Source organism: Pygoscelis adeliae, unplaced genomic scaffold (assembly GCF_000699105.1).
Source record: "Pygoscelis adeliae isolate BGI_AS28 unplaced genomic scaffold, ASM69910v1 Scaffold40, whole genome shotgun sequence".
NCBI classification, from domain to species: Eukaryota; Metazoa; Chordata; class Aves; order Sphenisciformes; family Spheniscidae; genus Pygoscelis; species Pygoscelis adeliae.
Window position 1 is genome coordinate 2302936 of NW_008823953.1, and position 22967 is coordinate 2325902.

The window sequence follows — 22967 nt, forward strand, 5'->3', positions numbered from 1 at the left end:
GGTAGCTTTCAGTAATGTGCATCTTAGTGGTACCTGACACTTGTACAATTTTGTGCATCGGTAAGAATGTACATGCTATTATGGTTCTGTCCTCAGCTGCTCTCTGCAGTAGCACAGCTAGGGTGAAACAGTTGTGGAACTAAGTGAAAGTAGAAAAGAGGTGAAAAATCAAGAGTTGCAAGTAGTTGGTTCCACCATTTGAGAATAAATTTGTAAGTAAATTATTCGTGAACATCAGAAATGGAATCCCCACACTTTGCTGTTTGGAAATCAAAACTTGTAGGGGAAAAAAAAACCCCACGTTTCAGAAAAAATGTTTGATATGAGTTATGTAATAAATTGCATATAGTTTTGTGGATATCAGAAGAGTTTTCTGAACTTTATAAAAAGTAAATATCTTCACAGGAATTGCTGTTATTCCTGCATCTGTTACAGTGCCAGGGTTTTATAGGTCTCTTGAAAAATAATTGTTAAAGTAAGGTTAGTTTTCTGTTCTTCTGAGCCTGTGACAACCAAAATTAACTGGTGTGACATAAATGTTCCTGCTTCTCTGATTTGACATTTGATTTGTGATTTGAGGCTTTTGCTTTAGCCATAACGTATGCCAGATGAAACAATGCTAATTCTATTGGCAATCTGAAAAGATGAAATTGAGCTTCTTTGTAATCAGATATGATTTATCTTAAATCATCGTTCTTGAACGAGGCTCTTGTGAGGACTGAGAACTACTTCTAGTTTCCTATTCATGTCTCCCTTCAAAGCATTTCTGTTTGTGTTTGGATGATTGGTAGTCAGTTTTTAACTTTGGAAATGCATGTTAAGTATTTCCTCTCAAAATTGTTCTTCCTTCAGTGTAGTGTTCTCTCTGCTAGTTCCTTTCAATACACCTAAACTAGCAATGCCTTCATCTAATGCTCTGATCTAATACTCTCCTCACTATTTAATAGATCTTTTTATAAGGAGTTCTGAAAAGCAGGATTTTAAGAAAAGCGAAGATGAAGCGTATGCAATGTGTACTTTATGGGAAAGCTTGTTTATATCTGTCTTATCTACTATTCTGTCTCTATCAAAAAGAAATTCTTTACAAATTTATCTCTTGGCTTAACCATACAGTGGATGGTATCTTTGGATCTTAGCTTTGAAATTTTCAGGCATGAATCTAGGTTGCTGCACAGTAATTAGTTCTACTAGCTATAAACATCAGGTTCGTCAAGTTTGATCTTTTTGGGATTGTATTCAGAAAAGATGAGTTCTACAGACTGTAGTTACAATAGCTCTAATTATAGGTATAACCATAAAGAATCTGGGCAGGATTCTTAGTCTTAAACAACTAAGAACTAGTATTTGTCAGCCAGCTGAACTCCCGTGTAACCTGTCCTTTTAATTACGTCACCTATCAGGCTTCTGGCCAGCTCAGCTAAACAGGACATGTGTGGCCACACACAGTGGTGGCTCTTGCTGTTTCTTGCTGCCCCGTGAATACTGTTCTATTTCCATAGTGACTAATGTGCGATGAATCGGCAACATTGGTTCTCATTAGGCTAATTAACTTGCTTCCAGATAGATTTTGTATGTAATGCAAAACAACACTGTGCTTCTTGAAAGCTGTATTATAGAGGTTTCAAACTTTTCTAAACTACTTTCTCTAGGTCCTTCACCAGTGCTAGAATTAAAAGTTTTGACTCTGTGCTAAGGCGACATTCAACCAGAAGGAAACTGTGCATTCAAAGGCTATTTAAGAAAAATAGAGAAGGCTGAACCCAGGGGTCTAGGGTTTTGATATAAAGGCTTAGTATCTACCAGGTATGAAAATAAGTTGCTGTTAAAGGGCTTATCTGTTAGTCTCACAATTTATTTTTGTCTGTTGGGTTTTTTTTCTTATCAGCATAGTTGCTAGGGTTTTTTTCCTGTGCTGTTTTTGGTTTTGGTGCTAAAAACTTCGGCAAGGATTTTAACACTTTGGATAAATGCATAGCTTTATATTGTATGCTGAATCATATAGATGCGTGTCCTCGTTTGGAATAACTTAAAATCCTTTTCGCTGGCTACATAAGGAAAGTTGCACTCTGTCGTGGTTAGGTTTGCAATACTGGAGGGACGTTTATACCTGTAGCTGCAGCACTAATGTCACAAACTTCCTAGAAATCTACCTAAAAGAAACACTGTCCTCCCAATATTGTTGGGATCAGGAGCATCGTGAGCGCATTCCTGTGTTTCCTGATGAGCTGTCCCTACTATACACATTTGTTATTACTTCCAACATGGTTTTCGATAGATGTGTACTAGGCACCTACCAGGTTGTTAGGCTTTATTCGAGGCTTTGGGTGTCTGTTCCTCCTGTGGTAACTCTATAGCGATTAATGCATTTTATAGTGATCTTTTGTCAACACCTTCCTAGTGCTACAAAATCCTATAATATTATTTTCATGCATTTGCAAAGCAAAATTTGTCTTAACGTATATATTAGTAATTAAGTATTTAATTAAGTACTTAAGTATTAAGTAATTAAGAACTTTATCCCAAAAATTTGATTCAAGACATTGAAAGCATATTCTTACTGTTTGTCTACCTTCACAGCCATCTGGGCTGTGCTCTGATCTAGTCTTAATACCTATTGTGCTGTAGATAATGTGTGCTTATACAAAATATTATTCCTAGAGGAATAACTGTGGCGATATCAGTGGTTAGAAGTCAGATTATTTTAGTGAGATTGCCTGGCAAATACCCACTTTGTGGGTGCTTATTTGACTTAATTCACTTAGACTGGGTAATTTTGAAACAAATGCCTATTAAAAGAAGTTGTGGTCAGCTTGGTTTTAGCAGTTACATTTCATGGAAGTGTAAGTCTGCCAGTAGGTTAGGAGCTGTGAGAGTGAAAAGTTTGACGCAAGCTGAATTAGTTAATTCTGTGAACTTCAGCTTGGAGGTAGGAGAGGCAAAACCTACGTAATTGTATTCCAAACCAGATGAGGACTCTTATTTCGGTTTCAGCAACCCTACGGTAAGTTAAGTAAAGAACCAAAATAAAGATCTCCAAGCTATTCCTGCAGCTTTATAAGAAAATTTTTACATACAAATAAAAAAGGTTTTATGAACATTATACCTGTATGGTAAGAACTCAAATAAGATCGCTATACTTCAAAGTATGACAATTCATTATTGCATTAGATCACAGATATTAATTAATAGACCTTTTCAGTCTAAAAATCTGTACTGTATGAATGGAACAGAGTGGAGCAGGTGGCCTGGGACTCCATTGCAAGGAAGTTTAGAGCAGACACTTCCGCCCAAAATGCTGGGGGGGAAGTCTTCTGACGTAAGTGCTGCAGTGTGGTTTTAGCTAGCCTGCTGGCTTGGTGTAACTCATCGGTTGTGTGCTTTGTCAGAAATGACGCTCGTTAACGTGGGTTAAGTACTATGCTCAGTTCTGCTCGGTGTGTGTTTGTATTCACATTATCATTGTCCCAAAATTTTGTTAGAAAGCTTTATGTTGGTCAAACTGCCTTTTTTTTTTTAAATTATCCATGTTCCTTACTTATACACTGAGACTAAGAATAAGGGATTTTGAGAACTGTTAAACAATCAAGAAACTCTGGCTGTTATCATTTGAGACATATTATGGTGAAAATACAAAGTGCCATCTTTGAAAATGCAGAGCAGAGTCTGGATATTGCACGGCAAATGGAGCAGGATTTTGAGCAGTTATTCAGTAAGAGTGCTGGCTGCTGTTGCCTTGAATATAGTGGGGTACTTTAGAAAACAATAGCTGGGCAATTATGTAGGTTTTTATAACGTAGTCACAGAAAGCATAAATTGCCTGTTTGTACACTTGGGTTTCTCCCAGCTTTTTAATGAAAGGTTTGAGGATACCTTAATCTTGCAAACTAGCACAGCTTGTTTATTTTGTATTTTTGAAATCGATGTTCCTTGAATTGATAGGGTTTTTAAGTTCTTATTTTTAATGGAGGTTAAATTACATTCTGGCTTGTGATGTTCCTAACTTAAGTGTAGGGATTATCACTTAGCAAGGCATCTTTCTAAATTTAGAACATATTTTAAATGTATTCATTAACAGTGATTTAGTTCAAGTTTCCTGTAATGCTAATTTATAAGGACCATACTGATGTTGTCACTAAGGGACTTAATTTTAACTTAAAATTATTCTTTCATTTCAGAGGAAAATTTGCAGTGGTGAAGAAGTGTATCCAGAAAGACACTGAAAGAGAGTTTGCAGCAAAATTCATGAGAAAAAGAAGAAAGGGCCAAGACTGTCGGATGGAAATAATCCACGAAATTGCAGTCCTTGAGCTGGCACAATGCAACCTTTGGGTCATTAACTTGCATGAAGTTTATGAAACTGCAACAGAGATGATTTTAGTCCTAGAATAGTAAGTACTAGTAATAATTCCTGAATAACGTTGTGCAGTATTTGCTTAAAACTAATAATGTGGAAGTACTGTGTGTCAGTATGAATAATGTGAAAAGATTTTATTGATTACCTGTTATACTTGCTTGAGTTCAAAAAGAATTGCTAACAAAATCAGTATTACAAGAAGTTATGTGCAGTCTCGTAACTACTGCAGATTATAATAAATTTTTCCAATTGTGTAGTATCCTTCAAAGCTGAACTATAATTTATGTAGTTAAAAAAATCTTTAGTGAAATATGAACTGTGTACACTCCCTACTTGTAAAAGAGGAAGAGGAAAGAAGCAATGAGTATCTTTCAAAAACTGCAGTTTATTTCATTGACTGTGACAAAGACGGGGTGAAATCTGCTGGGTTTTTTTTACCAGTTATGAAACAGGTATTGAAAGCAACGTCATTGTTAAAAAGCAGCTATCAAAACCCCCTATGATCTACAATGAAAAACTCTCTAAATCATTATCTTTCTGGGGAAGAAAAAGAGTAGGAGGATTCAGACCTAGAATAGTTTCTTTCAAATGATGTTTAACTTGTGACTCTACATTTGTCTGTGTCATTTTTTTCCCCTTGAGTTTGTCCAGGTGGGTGTTTCTGCAGCTGTTGTGGCTGTTCATCTAATATGCCAGTGGCTTAGATACTTGACATCTAGGTTCCAAGAGGCAGCCAAATGCTTGTTGCTATTGAACTCTGTTAAGATCCTGTTCAAGCTCTATAGATTTTAAATAATTAGGAGAGGAACAGTGAGGCTTGATAGCTCAGAAGCAACTTAACCTGTCTGCTAAGATAAATCTAGTTTGTACAGCTCTTTCCTTGCTTGATAACAAAAAGAAATGGTGAGAAGTCTTGTGTCCCAATCTGATCTTGTTTAGAAGTCAAAAGAAACTGTATCTGTAAAGTTCAGTGAAATGGAATGAGACCGTGTCTGCTAAGGCAAACTTTCTTCTAGAATACATTTTTTTCAGCTTCATTGTGTGCCCTTATGGAATTCATGGTTTATGAAATATTCAAGTGTCTGTTCTAATGCAAAGGTTTGACAGAGCTTCTGGAGTTTTAACTGCTGTTATTGGAGACTCATAAATACACGCTTTAAACATTAGCAGCACAGATCTAACTAGAATGCAGTTTAAATTTCTGGATCCCGTAGAGATATAACATGAGTGGTAGAATCCAAAGCTTGATATGAGCAATGGGTTTTGTGATAATTTTAATGCAAAATTGCTAGTTTTCTTCTAGAACTCAGTTCTCTTACAATTGCAAAGCATTTTTAATCCAAAGTATTAACTAGGTTGTTCAGTAGTCACCAGGTTGTTCAGTAATTAGCACCATTATTGTTTTTATATGCATCAAACAGTCATACCTTATTTCAGATAAATAGCTGTGTGTTAGAGCTGTAAATTACAAAAACAGTCTTTCCCTGACTTCAGCAAATACATCTGGATGCTTCTTTAATGTCAGCATGTTCCAGAGACATGTTGCAACAAAACAGGTATGAATGTTAGTAAATTTCTGACATTCTGTATGCAGAGGATTAAAGAACGTATCTAGACTGCAAGCTTCTCTAGGGCATTTCAGTTTCTATTAAGCTTGATGGTCTGTGTGGCAGATCTTTATCTTGGGAAGGAGAAAAACAAATAATTGTTGGCCACTAACTTTATCTGCTAAGGTTTTTAAGTTTCTTGTCTTGATGTTGAATCTGTCATAAGGGGGGGGCGACAACTAGTGCTTTGCCTTCATGAAGAGAAATACTAATGTTACGTGGAGGGTTGTCTTTCAAGCAGCATCAATTTTTGACAGAAAACAAACTTAAAATTGGCCACTAACTGTTAATATTAAGTTCTGAACGATGGGAAGCAATGAGGCATTACAGTGTTGGCTTCAGCTGTAGGATAGCAAATTGGTGGCTGTCTGCATCTACCCTGACAACAGTCTCTGAATTCTGTTTGTTGGCATAAGACCTCAAACAGAGGATTTGAGTAGGAGTTGAAGGGTAAGTAAGTCTGAAAGGGTAGTATGTAAAGCCTGGAATTAATCTGTGGGTCAGTTATGTTTCTATATATCAGTGAAAATGGAATGAATGAAAAACAAAACTGGACTTTTACTGAAAAAGGTAGAGATACAGTCTGGAAAACCTGACACATCAGATATCAAATTTGCTTTTTTCTTTTATAACTTTTGGGCTCAATATTTGTATGCAACCCACCTGCCTTTTTCCAATTTCTTTTGACAGAGCTAGCAACAGAGCATCTGATGCTTAAGAACTGGTGTTTTTATAAGTGTTCATCACCATATGTTTACACATTGGTGGAAGGGATAGATGATATTAGTGGGTCGGATATTAAAGAAACCTGTATGTGTAATGTCAAAATCTAAGCCGTTAAGTATTTTTCTGTGAAGAGCTTCTGAACTGAGTAATTACCTGCCACAGTCTTGTGTAGGTATAGTAGACTTTTGTTATGCTTAATTTAAAAAAGAAAAAAGTTGTCTTTATCATCTTGAAGACATGGTCAGGGTTTATTAGATATGCTGCATGAAGTGCTTTTTTCACTTATAGTTATTTGGACCTGGATAATGTTACTACTTGTATTGTCTTGACATTACTTATTGTCCTACTTACTGGAGGTGTGACTTGTTAAAGTAGGAGTCTGGTGGAAGGAAACAATTCATTTAGCATGGGATTCAACAGATAGATCTTGAAGCAAAACCACTGTAATCAGAAATAACTGCTGCTCCAATGTGTGTGTTTTGTCTATTAGAGCAATTCACAAAGTTGTTCTAGGTGGTAGTCTCAAATCAAGACTGGAACTTTTCAAAAAGTTTTAGAGGAAAACTTCTCAAATGGAGTTAGTTACCTTTTGTTTGTGTTTCATTCAGTTCTTGGGCTGCCTGATTGGAAAGGCTAAGGCAAAAAAAAAGACAGATGCATTTGTCTGAGAGCCAAGAACTGAAAAGAACGGTATCCACAACTTAATGCATTTGGATGCTTCTCTTCCCGTATGTCCTCTCATCAGATACGGATTTACACTTTTCTCAGTCTTTGGGGATGCTGGTATGTTATGGTAGCCTTACACTGGAAAAGTTCTCAGTAAGTTCACTTGCTTGCTTACTATCTAATGGTATGCCTAGCCAAGGAAAGGGCGTAGTGAATGTGAACCTTTGCTGATAGTGTTACAACCACCTTGGTGTGATCTTCTTGTAATATAAGCTCTGTGTACAGAAAGCACATTTATCTTCCAAAGCTAACCATTTCAAGAAAGGCTTTTGACAGAGCATAAGATTCAGGAAGTAAATTTTTGGCCCTTGCAGGCTGTATATGGTCTCACTCAGCATTTGAAACTAAGTGTATTCTAGGAACTTGTTATCTACACATCTGTACTCTGAGGATTTGTTCAGTCTTTTTCTAATGATACGCTAAATGACTGTGGTAGTGTATTGTAAGTGCACTTGAAAGAAGTAGGATGCTGAATTCCATACAGTGCATTGTTAAGATATGTTTGAAGGAAGCAGTCTCCGTTGAATTTAAAGTCAACGTAATTGTAACCCAAGATTAGTGCTGCAGACTTCCAACTGACTTTTAGGTCATTTATGCTGATAAGCAGTAATAAAATGTTAGCATGCTCTTCATTGATGAAGAGCAGTTGAATTTCACTTGAAACTACAGAGAAGTTAATAGCACAACAGTACTTTCATAAACAAACTAAAGTAGCTAAAGAATTCTGGCTGCCATAGCTGTTAAGTTTTGAAAGAATTCCTGTCTCGCGTTTTTTCGTACGCTTAGCTAAGGGAGTGTGTACTAGAGAAATAATACATTCTAAGTAACACTGGATTTCAAAACATTGCACTCTTAAATATTTCCTTATCCATTTTTTTCAGATTAAGATGGCTTGTTTTCCTAAAGACTTTCTTGTCCTAAGGACAATTCCTTGCTTTTATCCCCTAGGAACATTTTCTGTGGAGGTGGGTGGGGGTGCCTAGTGGTTTGCAAAATTGTTGTTTCATAATGACCATTAGAAAAGCTACAGCTTAATGGAAGATGTGTTCTTAGAGGAAAAATGGGTAAACGTTACAAAGACCAGAGAACTCCCGGTCTGCATGTATACAGAAATCATAGCAATGACATGCCCATAATACTTTCCTAGCAGGTATTTTAATTCCTTCTGTGTTTTGATTAAATTTTTTTCCCTGAACTTTAGCTAGGGAATACAAAATAACTGAGTTGAAAGTATTTTTAAGGAGCTTGGCAGAATTTGGCATAGATGTGCGGGAGAATTGTTTTGGAGTTCATTTTGACATTGTACTTCCAACCGCTTGTGACTGGGTTGGCTCACAGCTAGCTGTCTGTTTTGCTTAAGGGAATCAATTAAGCTCACTCCCCAGCAACAATACATGAAACAGTCTTCCAGTAACAAATTTCCTCGTGTTCTTGCAAAGGGTCACTAGTTACTTGCTTGAATGTGGTAATTTTGGGGTAGAATGAATTGTCTGGAAGAAGTTGTTCTATCTGCATCCTAAATAGCAAAGTTGACCGAAAAATGAAACATTGCATGTGAAACCACCTTTCCATGTGAAACTTTTTGTAAAGCTAAGTATATTTGTCTATGGTAGCTGAGAATGGCTGTTTCATAAGTCATGAAGTGGGTATGTATGTGCAAGGGCTGTATTTGCTTGTCTCACTCTTAAAAATGCTGATGAACCTAGGCATCTTCAGAAGTACTGGGAGGTACTTAAATACCTTGTAAAAAAAGAAGTTTTCTGGATCGAGGGTTTTCTCCTCACTTATGGTAGTGCTGTCTCTTGATTTCAGTGGTGGGACATTGTGAGCCTCAACATTTATTGCCTTGAATTTTAACACATTTAATTTGAATTCTTTAAGTGTACTATTATAATTCTAGGTAGCCTACATTTTAGCTTGGTGCCTACTTCAATGTTAATTTGTTTATTAGTGTGACTTAATTGTAACAGATGTCTACCAAATAGACATATAGCAAACAGGGCTTTATAAGGCCCTCCCTACTGCTGATTTTTCAGCTGGGTCTATTAAAAATTAAGTGTGTTCCCTGGTTGACAACAGCAGTTTTAGGGTATAAATCCTATTTCACATAAAATTAAATAGCAGAAGTACTGTTTTGCTTATTTTGGGTGGCAGAGCTATATCAGCAAAATCCTAGGGTTGTTGCTGTAAAACACATCGTGTTAGTAATTTTGGTAGTAGATCTTATCACTGTATGTTCATTATAAATTACTGCTACAAGGAATTAAATCATTCTTTCAAGCAACATATTATAGCATTCTTAAAGTAGAAAGTTTAATTTATTGATTAGAGTAGATGTTTTTCTGTTCCTATCTTGAAGATCCAATTGATGTTGCTTTTTAAAAGAATTTGTTTTAAAATGTTAGAATGCACTATACAGTGTAAATTTTTAACATGTCATTAATACCTGAGTCCTGTTCAAAGTTGAAATATTACTAACTTTTTCCTTGAATTAAATAAAAATGTGCTGAAGAAAGATGTGATAGTGTCAGGCATATGCAATTTTTCTAGAGGAATTAAAGTACTAATACTCCTTTGATGAAAACTCATTCTTGTTCTATCATCATTGATAAAGGATGAAGAAAAATAATTATTTAATGGACTTTTTTTTAAAAGAAAATCTTAGTTTAATAAATCAAATTATACTTCTGTACCAGTACACCAGCATATAGAACAGAAATATAAAACTCTTTAGAAAATGTTAAGATGTACCCTCTTAAATTATTTTTGCTTGTAAGACAATCCACAGGGAGAATTTTAAATAACAGCAATGAGAATATCTGGGAGGGCAAAAAGTTTTATAAACCATGAGGTGTTTTCAGGTGCTAAGACTGTAGCAGCAAAGTTAGTATTGACAAAATGAAAGACTGAGTATATTTGTGTTCTTTTTCTGGGGGTACGTAATCCAAATGCACCATTTTTGTAGAACCCTCATTTGCTGTTACATCTTTGTTGAATATGCCTGTCTGTCTTCTGCATTGCCTAGGTAATAGAACTTATTAGAAAAGAGCGAGCAAAGGCAGAATAGACGGCTATGCATCAATAAAGATTAACACTGCAAAGATTAACATTGTGCAAAATCAGGTTTGGCATGTCACAGTTTGGGGTAACTGGAGAAGATACTGTCCTCGGGGGTTTCACCATCTTTCACTAAGGGATGATTATAGAATTTCATGCAGAACAAAGTGTGTATGTGTTGATTTCATTTATACGTTGCTAAGTAGTATTTCAACAATCCATATGCAAAATGGTTCCATCCTAATGTCCTTATGCCCACTCTTGTTTTAAGATGGAGCCTCTGCTCTGCTTGTTTTACTTCTGATGCTATGTGGTTATGTTGTAAAACAATTTTAGTTCTCTAGAGTCGCTGTTATACGGAGATGGTGCTGCATGTGGCTTCAGAGTACTTTAAAAACATTCATTCATCTGTAGTTATTTTTAAATGGTTTGTTACTCTGTCATTTATTTAAACATATACAAACAAAAGATAAGGAAGCAAGCTGAGAGCTAAAATTTTCAGAAGTATTTTTAGATGAAAGCCATTTAGAAACTTAATGCATCCCTGTATACCAGAGACTTCACAAACAGTTCAATTATAAACTTCACATTTAGTCTTTTGAGTATGTGCAAAGTGTTTTGAGGAGGATTGGGGGTGAGGCTGTTTTGCTTTGTGTTTACAAAGGCTTACCTTGGCCAAATTTCCATGTAGTTTCATAGGAATGGCAAAAGGCACATCTTTTATGTAAACGCTGCCCTCAAACAAATGTGGCATTCATCTTAAAGCACAGTCAATAGTGTTTCCAAAATAGTCCCCAAAGTTTCTGTAGTATTCATATTCTCTAACCTAAATTACTAAGATCTTTGCTTCTCTCCAAAGCTGCCATACTGCAGAGAAGTCTTCCTAGGCTGTAAAAGCTTGCCAAACGTTTAATAACTGAAAATATCACTATTGGATGCTACTGCCTGCTGATCTTGCTTACGCTAAATAAAATAGTGCAAGTAGAACAAAACGGGTGCTCTAACTTAGTCTTTGAAATAATAAAATTCATATTGTTCCATAGCGCTGCTGGAGGTGAAATCTTTGACCAGTGTGTGGCTGAAAGAGAGGAAGCCTTCAAAGAAAAAGATGTTAAACGACTTATGAAGCAGATCTTAGAAGGAGTTTCATTCTTGCACAGAAACAATGTGGTTCATCTTGACTTAAAGGTAAGATTGCTGTATTTTTCTTACTAATGTCTTATCTGCTGACTTTCTTATTGGTTATATGTCATACTAATGCTAATTTGTAATTAACACAATTTTTATCTAGTTATTCCTCGAATGGTAAAATTCAACCTTTGAGATGCAGTAGGCACCAGGGTTGCAAGCCTTTTGGGGAGTTTCTATGATTATGTCACATATAAACTTTGTTTGATTAAGTGAAATGTAATGAAGTCAAAAGTGGACTTGTGTTACACCTTAAATTGCGAATTAGTTCTTTGGGTAAGACCTGGCTCATTTTTAAAGTGCAGTAAAAATGTCTGGGTATTATATGGCCATTAAAAAACAGGTTGGTTTTTGTATTGACTTGAGTTTTAATGAAGCAGAAGGATGGCAGAGACACTGGTAGTATAAAGTGTAATGTTTCAGAATGAAGTGTTCACACAGGACTGGTAAACAGTATATTAACGTGTTAAATATATTTATAACACTTCAGTATTTTTTTTAATTACTCTAAAACGTAATTTAAGTGTTTGTCATTTACTGCCAACCAGTTGGCCACCACCCTATTGGTATATCAATTATGATTTACTGGAGTAAATATTTGTTCTTACTGAAAAATAGTTTTGACCCAAATCAAGAGAAAAGTACAGTTGCCATCATACGAAATCCGGAGTATTGCTTATGGTTAAGAAGGGAGTTGTAACAGGGATCCAGAAAAATATTGTCTCCCATTGGCAGCAAGCTGCAATGACTTTTCTTTAGCTTCCATCCATACACTCATATGGAAGATGCAATTTTATCTCATTTTGAGGTTGAACTACTTAATAAAGGCAGTATAAAAGTATCTTGTATTAAATTATCTGAATTCTTTTTTACACATCCAATTCCCATATTTACTAAGTATGTAGTAAGACGCTACCTGTTTCTTCTGTTCTGTTGCTGAGATCCTTACTTGTATTTAATTGCATTTTGGCAGTAGTACAAGCTAACAGTAGATTCCAGTATCAAGCTGTACATACTTTATATATAACCTAGCACATCAGCTAAAGCAGATAATGAGTAATATTTGCAGACAAATACCTCACCTGCCTGGTTTTCCAACCATTTATTCAAATTATCTGTGCAATCCTTTAAAACTTTCTGTAGCCCGTTGATTTAGTCATACCCATAGAATATTAATAATTGTACTAAAATAATTAATGGAAAATTTTTAGCAAATGATGTGAGAAGAAGTGTTCAGAAGGACTGAAAATGAGCAGTTAGAATTCCTTAAAGTTCCAGTATGCTTATACAAGTTACTCAGTGTCTCTACTACGGCTGGTCATTGAATTTCCTTGAAGCAAAGTGTGTAAAATTAAAACATGTCTTTTGTGGACAGTATATATTCATACATGTTTGTAGTTAAAGCTGTGGTGTTCCTTAGCACTATCAGTTGGGTATCTGTAATCAGAAATGTGCTGTGCTTTATTTGACTACAGTACTCAATGGCAAAAGTAGACTGGGGTGTTGATTACAGCTTGCAGACAGGTAGCTTTTTCAAAGTTCAGAAAAAGCTTACTTAAGTTTTCCGATCAGTTGGAAAGTTTTTGTTATAAAATTTAGCATATCCAGTTCTCGCTGAAAGATCCAGCATTGCTTTGCTGGCTTACGAAGGTTAATTAGCAGAGTAAATTGTCCGGTGTTTGAGTTTAATATGTTTATACGTTACTGCAGGGTGCAACGTGTTTTTGAAAAGTGGATCTTAATAGGAGTCCTAATTGCAGTGTGATTACTTTCATGATAGACTATCGGTCTTTTGCAAGATAAGGTCTTGGGAATTCTTCAGAATATTGGCAAATAAAGATGATGGAAACTGTAGGATTAAAAACCATGACTTGTGAAGATTGATTGACCCATGTGCCTTGCAAGACTTTAAAAAAAGGCCCATTTTTCAAGGAACTCCAATTGAAGTTGGGTGCTGGGTTTGGCTGCATGTTTATTAACCCACTGGCCTCAAACCATCTTCTGTTGTATAGTATGGCTCATGCTGCTTTACCTAGTGGCTTACAGCACCATGGAATTTACTAAATACTTGGTTTTGTGGGGTGACATTTGGAAGACTTGTGCAAAGTGTATTGCTGTTAAGCAAGGTGTTTGCCAATATCAAAAAGTTTACAAATTATTGCTAAAATATTTTCCTTATACTATTAGTTTCACCTTTGGATCTCTAAAGGTTTCCCTTTCATTTGTCTGGTACAAATACCTTTGGAAAGGTCCATCCAATTTTCCATATGTTGCACCTTCAAAAAAGTCAGGCTCTATGCCCAGAAGAAATTAAGTCAAAATGGTTGTCAGTATGTGATTATCAGCTTGTTGTTGTAGTTTTATATTATAAATCTAATCAACCAGATCTATGACACTGACAGCTAGCTTGCTTTAACTTCTGTCTGCCCCCTTATTAGATGCAAGATTTTTCCTATGAGACTAAACACTGCAGAAAAAAATGGGGTATTTTGATGTGGCTTAACAAGGTTGCCACCTGATCGCTTCTTTTCAAAAGCATGGTTCTCCTGAAAGATGGATGATTCTATGATTCTCCTTTCATTTGTCTGGTACAAATACCTTTGGAAAGGTCCATCCAATTTTCCATATGTTGCACCTTCAAAAAAGTCAGGCTCTATGCCCAGAAGAAATTAAGTCAAAATGGTTGTCAGTATGTGATTATCAGCTTGTTGTTGTAGTTTTATATTATAAATCTAATCAACCAGATCTATGACACTGACAGCTAGCTTGCTTTAACTTCTGTCTGCCCCCTTATTAGATGCAAGATTTTTCCTATGAGACTAAACACTGCAGAAAAAAATGGGGTATTTTGATGTGGCTTAACAAGGTTGCCACCTGATCGCTTCTTTTCAAAAGCATGGTTCTCCTGAAAGATGGTTGAAATATGGCTTGTTTATAATAGCAAAATACAATCATGTAATCCAGTTTTGACTTGGAGAAAGAGCAAATATAATGCTACTGAGTGCAAATTAAGTATCACTTGACAGTATTGTGTTGATGCTATTTAATTTGCAGGGTGTGCGTAGATTGTAGTCAGGAGTCTTTCATCTCCTCTTAATGGTGCATAAAAGCTGCTGAGTAAGGGAAGAGTCCTTTCTCTGTGTTTTCATTTGCTGTTTGACTTGATCTTGAATTGGTGTTTGGTAAAAGCTTAAAGTAGTTGGGAATGGAAGAGAATGTAAAAAGGCATGGGGGTTGAGGAAGGACTAGCTGCCTCTTGTCTACAGCGGGGATAGGTAAAGAGCCTTACACAGCCCCGGGGTCTGGGAGAATGGCTGCTCCGAGCAGCACTCTCCTATAATATATATTACTCTGGTTATCCAACAGACAACTTTTCCCTTCCTTCTTCTGTATTGTTTTCAAGATGATGTGTTCAGTGAGGACAACTAGCAAAATCATTATTTGAAATTGGTTTGGGTGTCATTTTACACCAATATTCAGAAAGCAAACTAATGCAATTACAAAAGAAGTGGCCTGTTACAAGAACATTACAGATTAATTTTCTCAACTGAGTTTTCTAGGTGGATTAAGGTGGAATGTTTATTATGCAGAAGTGTAGTATTAATAGAGGTAGTATTCCTTGTCTAAAGGAACACCCAGGAAACTAAGAAAAGAGTTAAAAATTAAAATATCAATTTTTCAAGGCAAACAGTTTAGTCTGGAGTTCAAACCTTTATAGCAATTAAAGCAAAGCTTTTGTTTGTTAATAGGCAGGGTATATAGAGTACCCAGGTTCTACAGAACCTATTTTGATTATAGCCTTATTTCTTAATTTATGGGACTTGCATTGCTTATTTTGGGAAATAAAGTGTGATGCCAGTCTAATATGTCTACTCTTTTAGTGACTCTTGCATTTTTTTTCCACTTGTACACATTGACCAAAAAAACCCAACCCCCAAGCAAATTCTGGTCTTCCATTTCAATTGCTTAAAGATATGGGAGTCCTTTAACTTTTTTTTTAGGGCAGACTGATCAGCCTACTCTAGTGTCTTTACACACAATGTAGCTGAGGTATCCCAGCTAGTCTGTTTTTCCTGCTTCTGCCCATTATTCCTTGGATAATTCCTGTCTTTTCTTCTAAAATCAGGGATCTGATTTTTTTTATAGTAACATAAAGTTAGATACCTAAGCTCATTAATGTTGCAGGTTAAGGTGAGGCATCGATTAGTTTAAAAACACGACCTTTATTATGTGTCCTTAGTCATACTCTTTGAAACCAACTAAAGATACAAGAAATATTAGGGCCAGAGGCTCACAGAAGCTTCTGGAATAATGGCAAATTTGCAATGTACGGATTTTGCCATTATATAGTCAGCCTACAAGATTCCAAAACCTGCTGGCAAGGTAGGGTTGAAAGGTATACTGTTTTACTAAGTACACTTATTACAAACAATTTGTGCGACTTGCAGAATAAGTTTCTAGATGAGACCAGATCTTTGTATATATTGCCTTGGTTTGGCCTTTGCACTGACGTTCATAGCGTCAAGAAAGCTATGCTCTTTCATGTGACAGTGTTTTAGTCCAATTTAAGTGAAAAATGTAAGACTGGTTAATGTTTGCAGTGACAAATTATGCTTTTCACTGCTATTACTCTAATATGATGATAAAGGTATAACCAACTTCTCAAATTCCTAAAACCCAAGTTTCTGATTGTTGACAGTATGCTTGGAAAAATACGATTTTTACTTGTCTTGTTTTCATAATCTTTCCAAAGGTACCTGTTTCTGGCCTAGACTCATGCGGCCACATCATGTGGTTTCTGTGCACATGCCAATCTTGTAGTAAAGTACATCCATTCAAATTGTCCATTTAGTCAGGTATTTTTTTTCTTTTTATGTTTTTGTTCAGTGCACAACATAAGAGGATCTAAATTGGAACCTTTAAGCCTTACTGCAGTGGAGGGGGAGGTGGAAAAGAATGTAACGGTCACTAAAAGAGTAGACATTAAACTGGCATCACACTTTATTTCCCAAAATAAGCAATGCAAGTCCCATAAATTAAGAAATAAGGCTATAATCAAAATAGGTTCTGTAGAACCTGGATACTCTATACCTGCCTATTAACAAACTGCTTGGCAGTAAGAGTGAAAGGCCCATTTTAGAATGGCTACCAGGAGAGCAATAATAAACTTCTGGCAACTACATTGTCTACTAAAATATTATAATACAGAGCTTAAGGGTTTCACGAAATGTTTCCATTAAAAACTTTTCCTCGTTTAAATATAGAGAACAAATGCTTTTCTCATGCTTTCTATTTGCCTCTTCAGAAAGTAACTAAATTTCCCACTGGGAAGAACATCTGAGAGGCTAATTAGGGAGGCATGGTCGTCAGCTTTTTTGGATGTTTGCTTTTCTAATACAAATACAGAATAAAAAATGTGAACTATAAAGCATATGGTAATGCGCAGCTCCAAAAGCCTTTGTATGGCCACCAGATCCCAGTTTGTAAGCAAAAAAAAAAAAAAAAGCTGTTCTTAATGCGTGGATTTACAAACAGAAAATAGATTGACAACATCATGGAGCTAGTTTGAAATACCATGGTTTAACTTTGCAGGACTGAAAGAACTTGACTATATTTAGGTCCTGCAGCAAGGAGAACTGGCCCAAGGTTTTTAAAATGTTCTTGCCCGGTTTTATGTCTGTGTTCAGAAGCGAGGCTGTTCATGTGAAAGCATGCCTTCATGATTGACAAGGGGATGAACGAGAGAATGGCTCAGTGATTAGGGAAAAAGTATGCATGTTGGTGTTAATCCAGTTGGGATTATCAGTCAGTGGTTGCTTTGGTGTTCTTACTCTTTGCCCTCCTCCCTTTTCAACCACCCTGATGCAAGATGATCCAGGTTCTCAGTCAATAAAGGCTTCATCATTTTCATGGAACTTGGGCTCACCAGAGGCATGACTGTAGTGTCAACTGTCAGTGTTACCATTCAGAGAAGTCAATGTGATAGAAGTCAATGTGATAGAACCCAATGTGACTATTGGCCTGGGGGCAGGGAGGGTCACACCATTTTTTTTTTTTTTTTGGCAAGGCTATGCTTGAGTTGCAAAAAAATCTAAGTCCTGTTGTCTAAAGTTAGTTTTCAGATTTTTTTTTTAACTGAGCTACAATTTAAAATAGTAAGGAACTTCTTAATGACCACAAAGTTGCTTTGAAGGATGACAGCCAAGATCTAGTGACGTCAGACCAAACAAGTTTATCCAAAGGTGATGCTCTTAAAAACCTGTTTTTCAGGCTGCTGTATTTTTTTGAAACTGTTCTTCAGTTAGTATTCTGTAATACATTTGTTTGTACTTTGAACAAGATTGATGTCGGTTGCAACAGACTTTCTTTAAACAGGTGTAGTCAAAACAGTTTTATGTGTTCAGGTTTTTTAAAACGATGGGGTGGTTGTGGACACCCTTCGACAGGAGTTATTTTACACCATCTATTGGACGGAAGCAGGGAGGGAAGGGGAGTTAAAAAGGTGACATGAAGGACTAAAGGTACGAATGTGAAGGTATTTATATGCTATTGTGAAATGACAGCTACTGGCATGTCTTTTGTATGTGTTCTAAGCTAATAAAGTTAGATGTTTGATTCTGTTATAAACAGAAAATCCTGCCACTCCTTTTAGCCTACATGTCTCTTCAAGTTCACCTTGGGGGGGGGAAACAACCCCAAATAAATGGTCCTGGGTATCACTTGTTATAGAATGCATTATTGCTACTCATGATCTAAAATAATTATGCAATATTATGGTGTCATAGACATTAGATTTCGGTGATCCTGAAAGTCTCCTCCTTTTGTTTTTCAGCCCCAAAATATTCTACTAACCAGTAAGTCCCCTCTGGGAGACATTAAGATAGTAGATTTTGGCCTTTCCAGAATAATGAAGAGCAGTGAGGAACTAAGAGAAATTATGGGAACTCCAGAATACGTAGGTAAGTTGTTACTATATGAGTGATGTAGCCCTGAGGAGGGGACTGTCAAGGCTTTGGGGGAGTGAAAAGAGAAACTACCTCAATTTGGTGAATGCCAGGCTGGCTGTGTAGTTACTGTGTTGAAAGATCAGGTTATTACTTGGATGCGGTATTGCTGTAAAAGCTAGAACTGGTAAGCTTTGCCAGTCTAATGAGTGATAATTGTGTGCTTGTGTTGAAGATGAGTACAGACTTTAGATGATTCTTACCAGCAGTGATGACAAGTATTACTTGGATTAAAAGTTCAGAATAACATATTCAGTCTCTGAATATAATATTGTAGCTTGTGGAGGTTTGTATCCATTTCATCTTTTTAAAAGCAAATCATTCCAGGCCTTGAAAATGTACTTGAAAAATCTTCAAGTTGTATGGTATATCTTTATGAGTATGGGTTTCAGTGCTGGAACATGGAATGTTGGATATTTCTCATTTTTCCATAAGAAATTTCTATACAGCTTCCTTAATTGGGAAGGAGACTGGCCTGGCTTCTGAAGAGGACAATAAAAGGAAAACAATTGTTTTTACTTAAAACCAATGAATGATAGTAATCACTTAAATAACTTGAATAGAAATATCTCTATTTCAAAAGACTGTCAGGCTTCAAATGGCTTATGTTAAATTTTACCACGTGCCCGTTATTGCACTATATGACTACAATATAATGTCTGCATATGACAAAAAAAATCAAACTTGTTTTTTTCCCTGAATAGCTCCTGAAATTCTGAGTTATGACCCGATCAGTACAGCAACTGACATGTGGTAAGTTGAACAAATTAATGGTCATCATAACTTACTTTACTGAAAAGGCTTTTCTTAAAAAACAAACAAACAAAAAAAAAAACCCTGAAAAACTGCTTTTCTGTTTATCTGTTTTAATTTAGGAGCATTGGAGTACTGGCATATGTTATGCTAACAGGGATATCGCCTTTCTTAGGGGATGATAAACAAGAAACATTCTTAAATATATCTCAAATGAACGTAAGTTACTCTGGAGAAGACTTTGACCTCATATCAGAGTCTGCCGTGGATTTCATCAAAACTCTGCTGGTTAAGAAACCCGAGTAAGTAAAATACACAATTGTATATGCTAATATGTCTGACTGGGTTCGTTTTAAATGTAGCAAGTGCTGGCATTTTCATTTTTAAAGTATAAGGGAACTTTGATTATTCATATTTCTTTGTGCTATTACTTTCCATGTATATGAAAAGAGAAGTCCTCCATTTCCCTCCAAACTTGCATATTCTGAATGTGTCCTAGTGTTAGTAATTAAAACTCAAATTCATTTCAGAAAACTGTATATGAATTGTAGCATGTGGTACAGTATACTGACTTTCTTTACAGGTACCTTGCTGATGTCTTTTAAATGAACTGTGCTTTGAGCCTTTTATTCTTGATGAGTTGGTAGAGTACCTTACTCTTTTCTGGTTCATTAGTCTGCTTTTCTCAATGGGCAGCAAATTGGAAATTCCAGGTCTCAAAATAGAAGAGGTGTTTTCTGTGGAACCTCACCAGTTCTTCATAGGGCGTGTCAACTGTTGAAATTTCCTACTGCTTGTCTATGGGAATACTTTAAGAATGTAAGGACTGGATAATTTTCCTATATTAAAAAAAAAAAAATCTGTATAAGCTTTGAAAGTTGGTTGGCAACATGGGAGCATAAACTGTGATATTTAAGGACCTGTGAACTCCTCTATTTTAAATGTTAGCAGTTCATCTCCTTGAGCTGCTGTTGGTCTTTTTTGGTAAAAGGTAGCTGCTATCAGCACTTCTTTTTTTTAAGTTCTATCAGCCTGTCTTTAATACAGTCATATGCTTGGAATAATTTGTATGGATCTCTTCTGCAAGATACTGAATTTCAAATTCATTTGGACATTTGTTTTAACACTTTCCTTCCTCTGCAGGGACCGGGCAACTGCTGAAGAATGTCTTCAACATCCATGGTTAGAACAAAGCGATAATCCTGCTTGCAGGGCCTGGAATAAGAGTACAGGAGGGGAGACCAGTGATGTCACCCAGAAAGATGCAGATTCTGCCTCTGAAAAATCAGTAGATGCTGAGAAGACTGAAGAGGAAGAATCAATACTGACAGAAGAACTAATCGTAGTGGCTTCATATACACTGGGACAATGTAGGCAGTCAGAAAAAGAAAAAGTAACGGAGCAGAAAGCCATTTCCAAACGATTTAAATTTGAGGAACCTTTACTGCAAGAAATACCAGGAGAATTCATTTACTGAACTGTGTGGAGCTTCATAGCTGTAACTGGAAAGCAGTGTTTTCTACTAAATAAAAATATCCTAGCCAAGGGAATTTCTGATATGCAATAAATGTTCTAGATAAAAGAAAATGTTGATAAATGGCATCCAAGGAAAATGTGCCAAGTTTTTAATTTCATGGAACAGATAAACAAGTTTTCAAGTGGCTGACAGGAATTTAACAAAGATAAAAAAAAGCTTATTTTTGTTTGTAATTTTTATTCGTTTTTTTGTTGCTTGATAGCGGAGTTTTTGTTAATTGTTCAGTGTTCTGGAGAAGTTGACATTGGAAGTGTTTCAGTGACAGATGTCAAGAGGAGTATTTTAGGATATGTTTTGGCGTTTAATGCAAATACATAGTGCTGGGTTTTCCTCAAACACCTTTTAGCACTCCTGACTTCAGTGGAACTATCTACTGATCTAAAAATTGTATGAGAGGAGAATTTGATCAACTGGCTTGACATACAGATTTCAAAGTTGTACTGTGTATATATTTCTTTGTTTACATCAAGTCAAAGACCCAGACTCATCTGGCGTATAGCCAAACAGTGAGCTGCTCTTCTCTAGGAAGAGATGCACGTGTCCCACAGGTAAAGAAATCTATCGGGGAACGATTCCAGATCACAGTGGTGGTATTCCTTTGTTTGGAAGCACAGAAAAGTCCTGCTCCAGAGGGTGATGAATTTGCTTAAGTCAGTCACTCTTGAGAGCCAGCAGAGATCCCTCCCTTCTCCTCCTGCGTTGGGCGAGATGTGCTAATAGAATCCAGCTCCGTGTGACTGCACAGTGTTGGTGAGTGGAGAAACGAATGACGGAGGGTCTGATGTAGCTCTGCTGAAGTTGTTGAAGTTCTCTCCACTGACTTCACCGTGTTAGATCAGACAGTTCGTCCAACTAATGATAAATCAACCCTCAATTCCACCTCCCCCAGAACCCAGCTGGGGTTTTTCTGGGAGCATGAGGTCATTGCTGCCTTCTTTCTGTTCCTCTAACTGCTGCTTTAAGGAAGAAAGGAGCATCCTTGGGCTAAATTGCATAACCTTGTTCAATATAACGATCAGATGAGGAAGAAGATACCGCTTCCTCTGAAACAATGAAGCACAACTCATACCTCGTGCTTCCCACTCGCTCTCCCTTAGACACTTGGAAAAACAGCATGTGTATGATGGGGCAGAGAGGGATTAGGGAGCTGTGTGGATGGGTCACAGTTCTCAGAGGGCAAAGCTGGGACCAACTGGGCATCAAAATTGACTGGTTTTTGCAATGTACAGGTCTGAGGATCTTGGACTGAGTCCTAGTTTCCTAAGAAATCTTTCATATTGATGCTGTTCCAAAGTTTAATTTTTATGTAATTGAAGTTTAGTACTATTATATTGCATACTGTTAACTATTCAACTATTTATTTGGTTTCCTTATGCTGTTCCTTTATAATAAACCCTGACAAAAGTTTTCTTGCTGTACAACAATGAATAGAAACTCTTAAGCTAGTTTTTCCTTCTTCCCATGTTGCTACAGACATTCCTAGTTTCAAATGTACTGAGAATGTTCTTACCCTTTTTAGTGAACAGGAGTTCAGTGCTCTCTGCTAACATTACAGTTTTTCCTTCACACAAAAGTAAACGGCTTATTGATAACGCAAGCAGTCCTGGGGTGATCTGATTAGCGTTGCTGTAAGGGAGGGGGAAAAAGCGCTAGTAAAGAAGAAAACCGAACAAAAAGCGGTGTGACACTGAGTGGGGCAGGGAGCATTTTTCCATAAGGCTTCATTGCCAGTGGTCTGGCTGCCTTCGCTTGAAGCCACATCAGAAAAATTGCACCTGAATTAAACCGTTCTTTCAGGCTTCTTCCCCTATGGAATTACATACTGAGCATTGATGTAGGTGGGGCAACTTCTCACTCCTTGAAGACCTTCATATAAGAAAACATCCAATAGTACTTGGATAACTGAGTTTGGATGTGTTTTATATTGTAATGCAGAGATGCCTTTCATACTCTGGAGAAATGAGTCATTTGCTGTTTTTTCCCCTCCTGTAGACAGTAACCTACAGACTCATACT

General features: G+C 36.6%; 1 protein-coding gene across 1 annotated transcript; it reads left to right on the forward strand.

The window, feature by feature from the left end:
• Window positions 1–2966: 2966 nt before the first annotated feature.
• STK17A (serine/threonine kinase 17a) lies at window positions 2967–22571 on the forward strand. The gene is made up of 7 exons (XM_009321640.1): window positions 2967–3001; window positions 4176–4388; window positions 11514–11658; window positions 18491–18617; window positions 19367–19415; window positions 19538–19717; window positions 20559–22571. The coding sequence occupies exons 1-7, from the start codon at window positions 2967–2969 to the stop codon at window positions 20890–20892; spliced, it is 1083 nt and encodes a 360-aa protein (XP_009319915.1). The 3' UTR covers window positions 20893–22571.
• The last annotated feature ends 396 nt before the right edge of the window (window positions 22572–22967 follow it).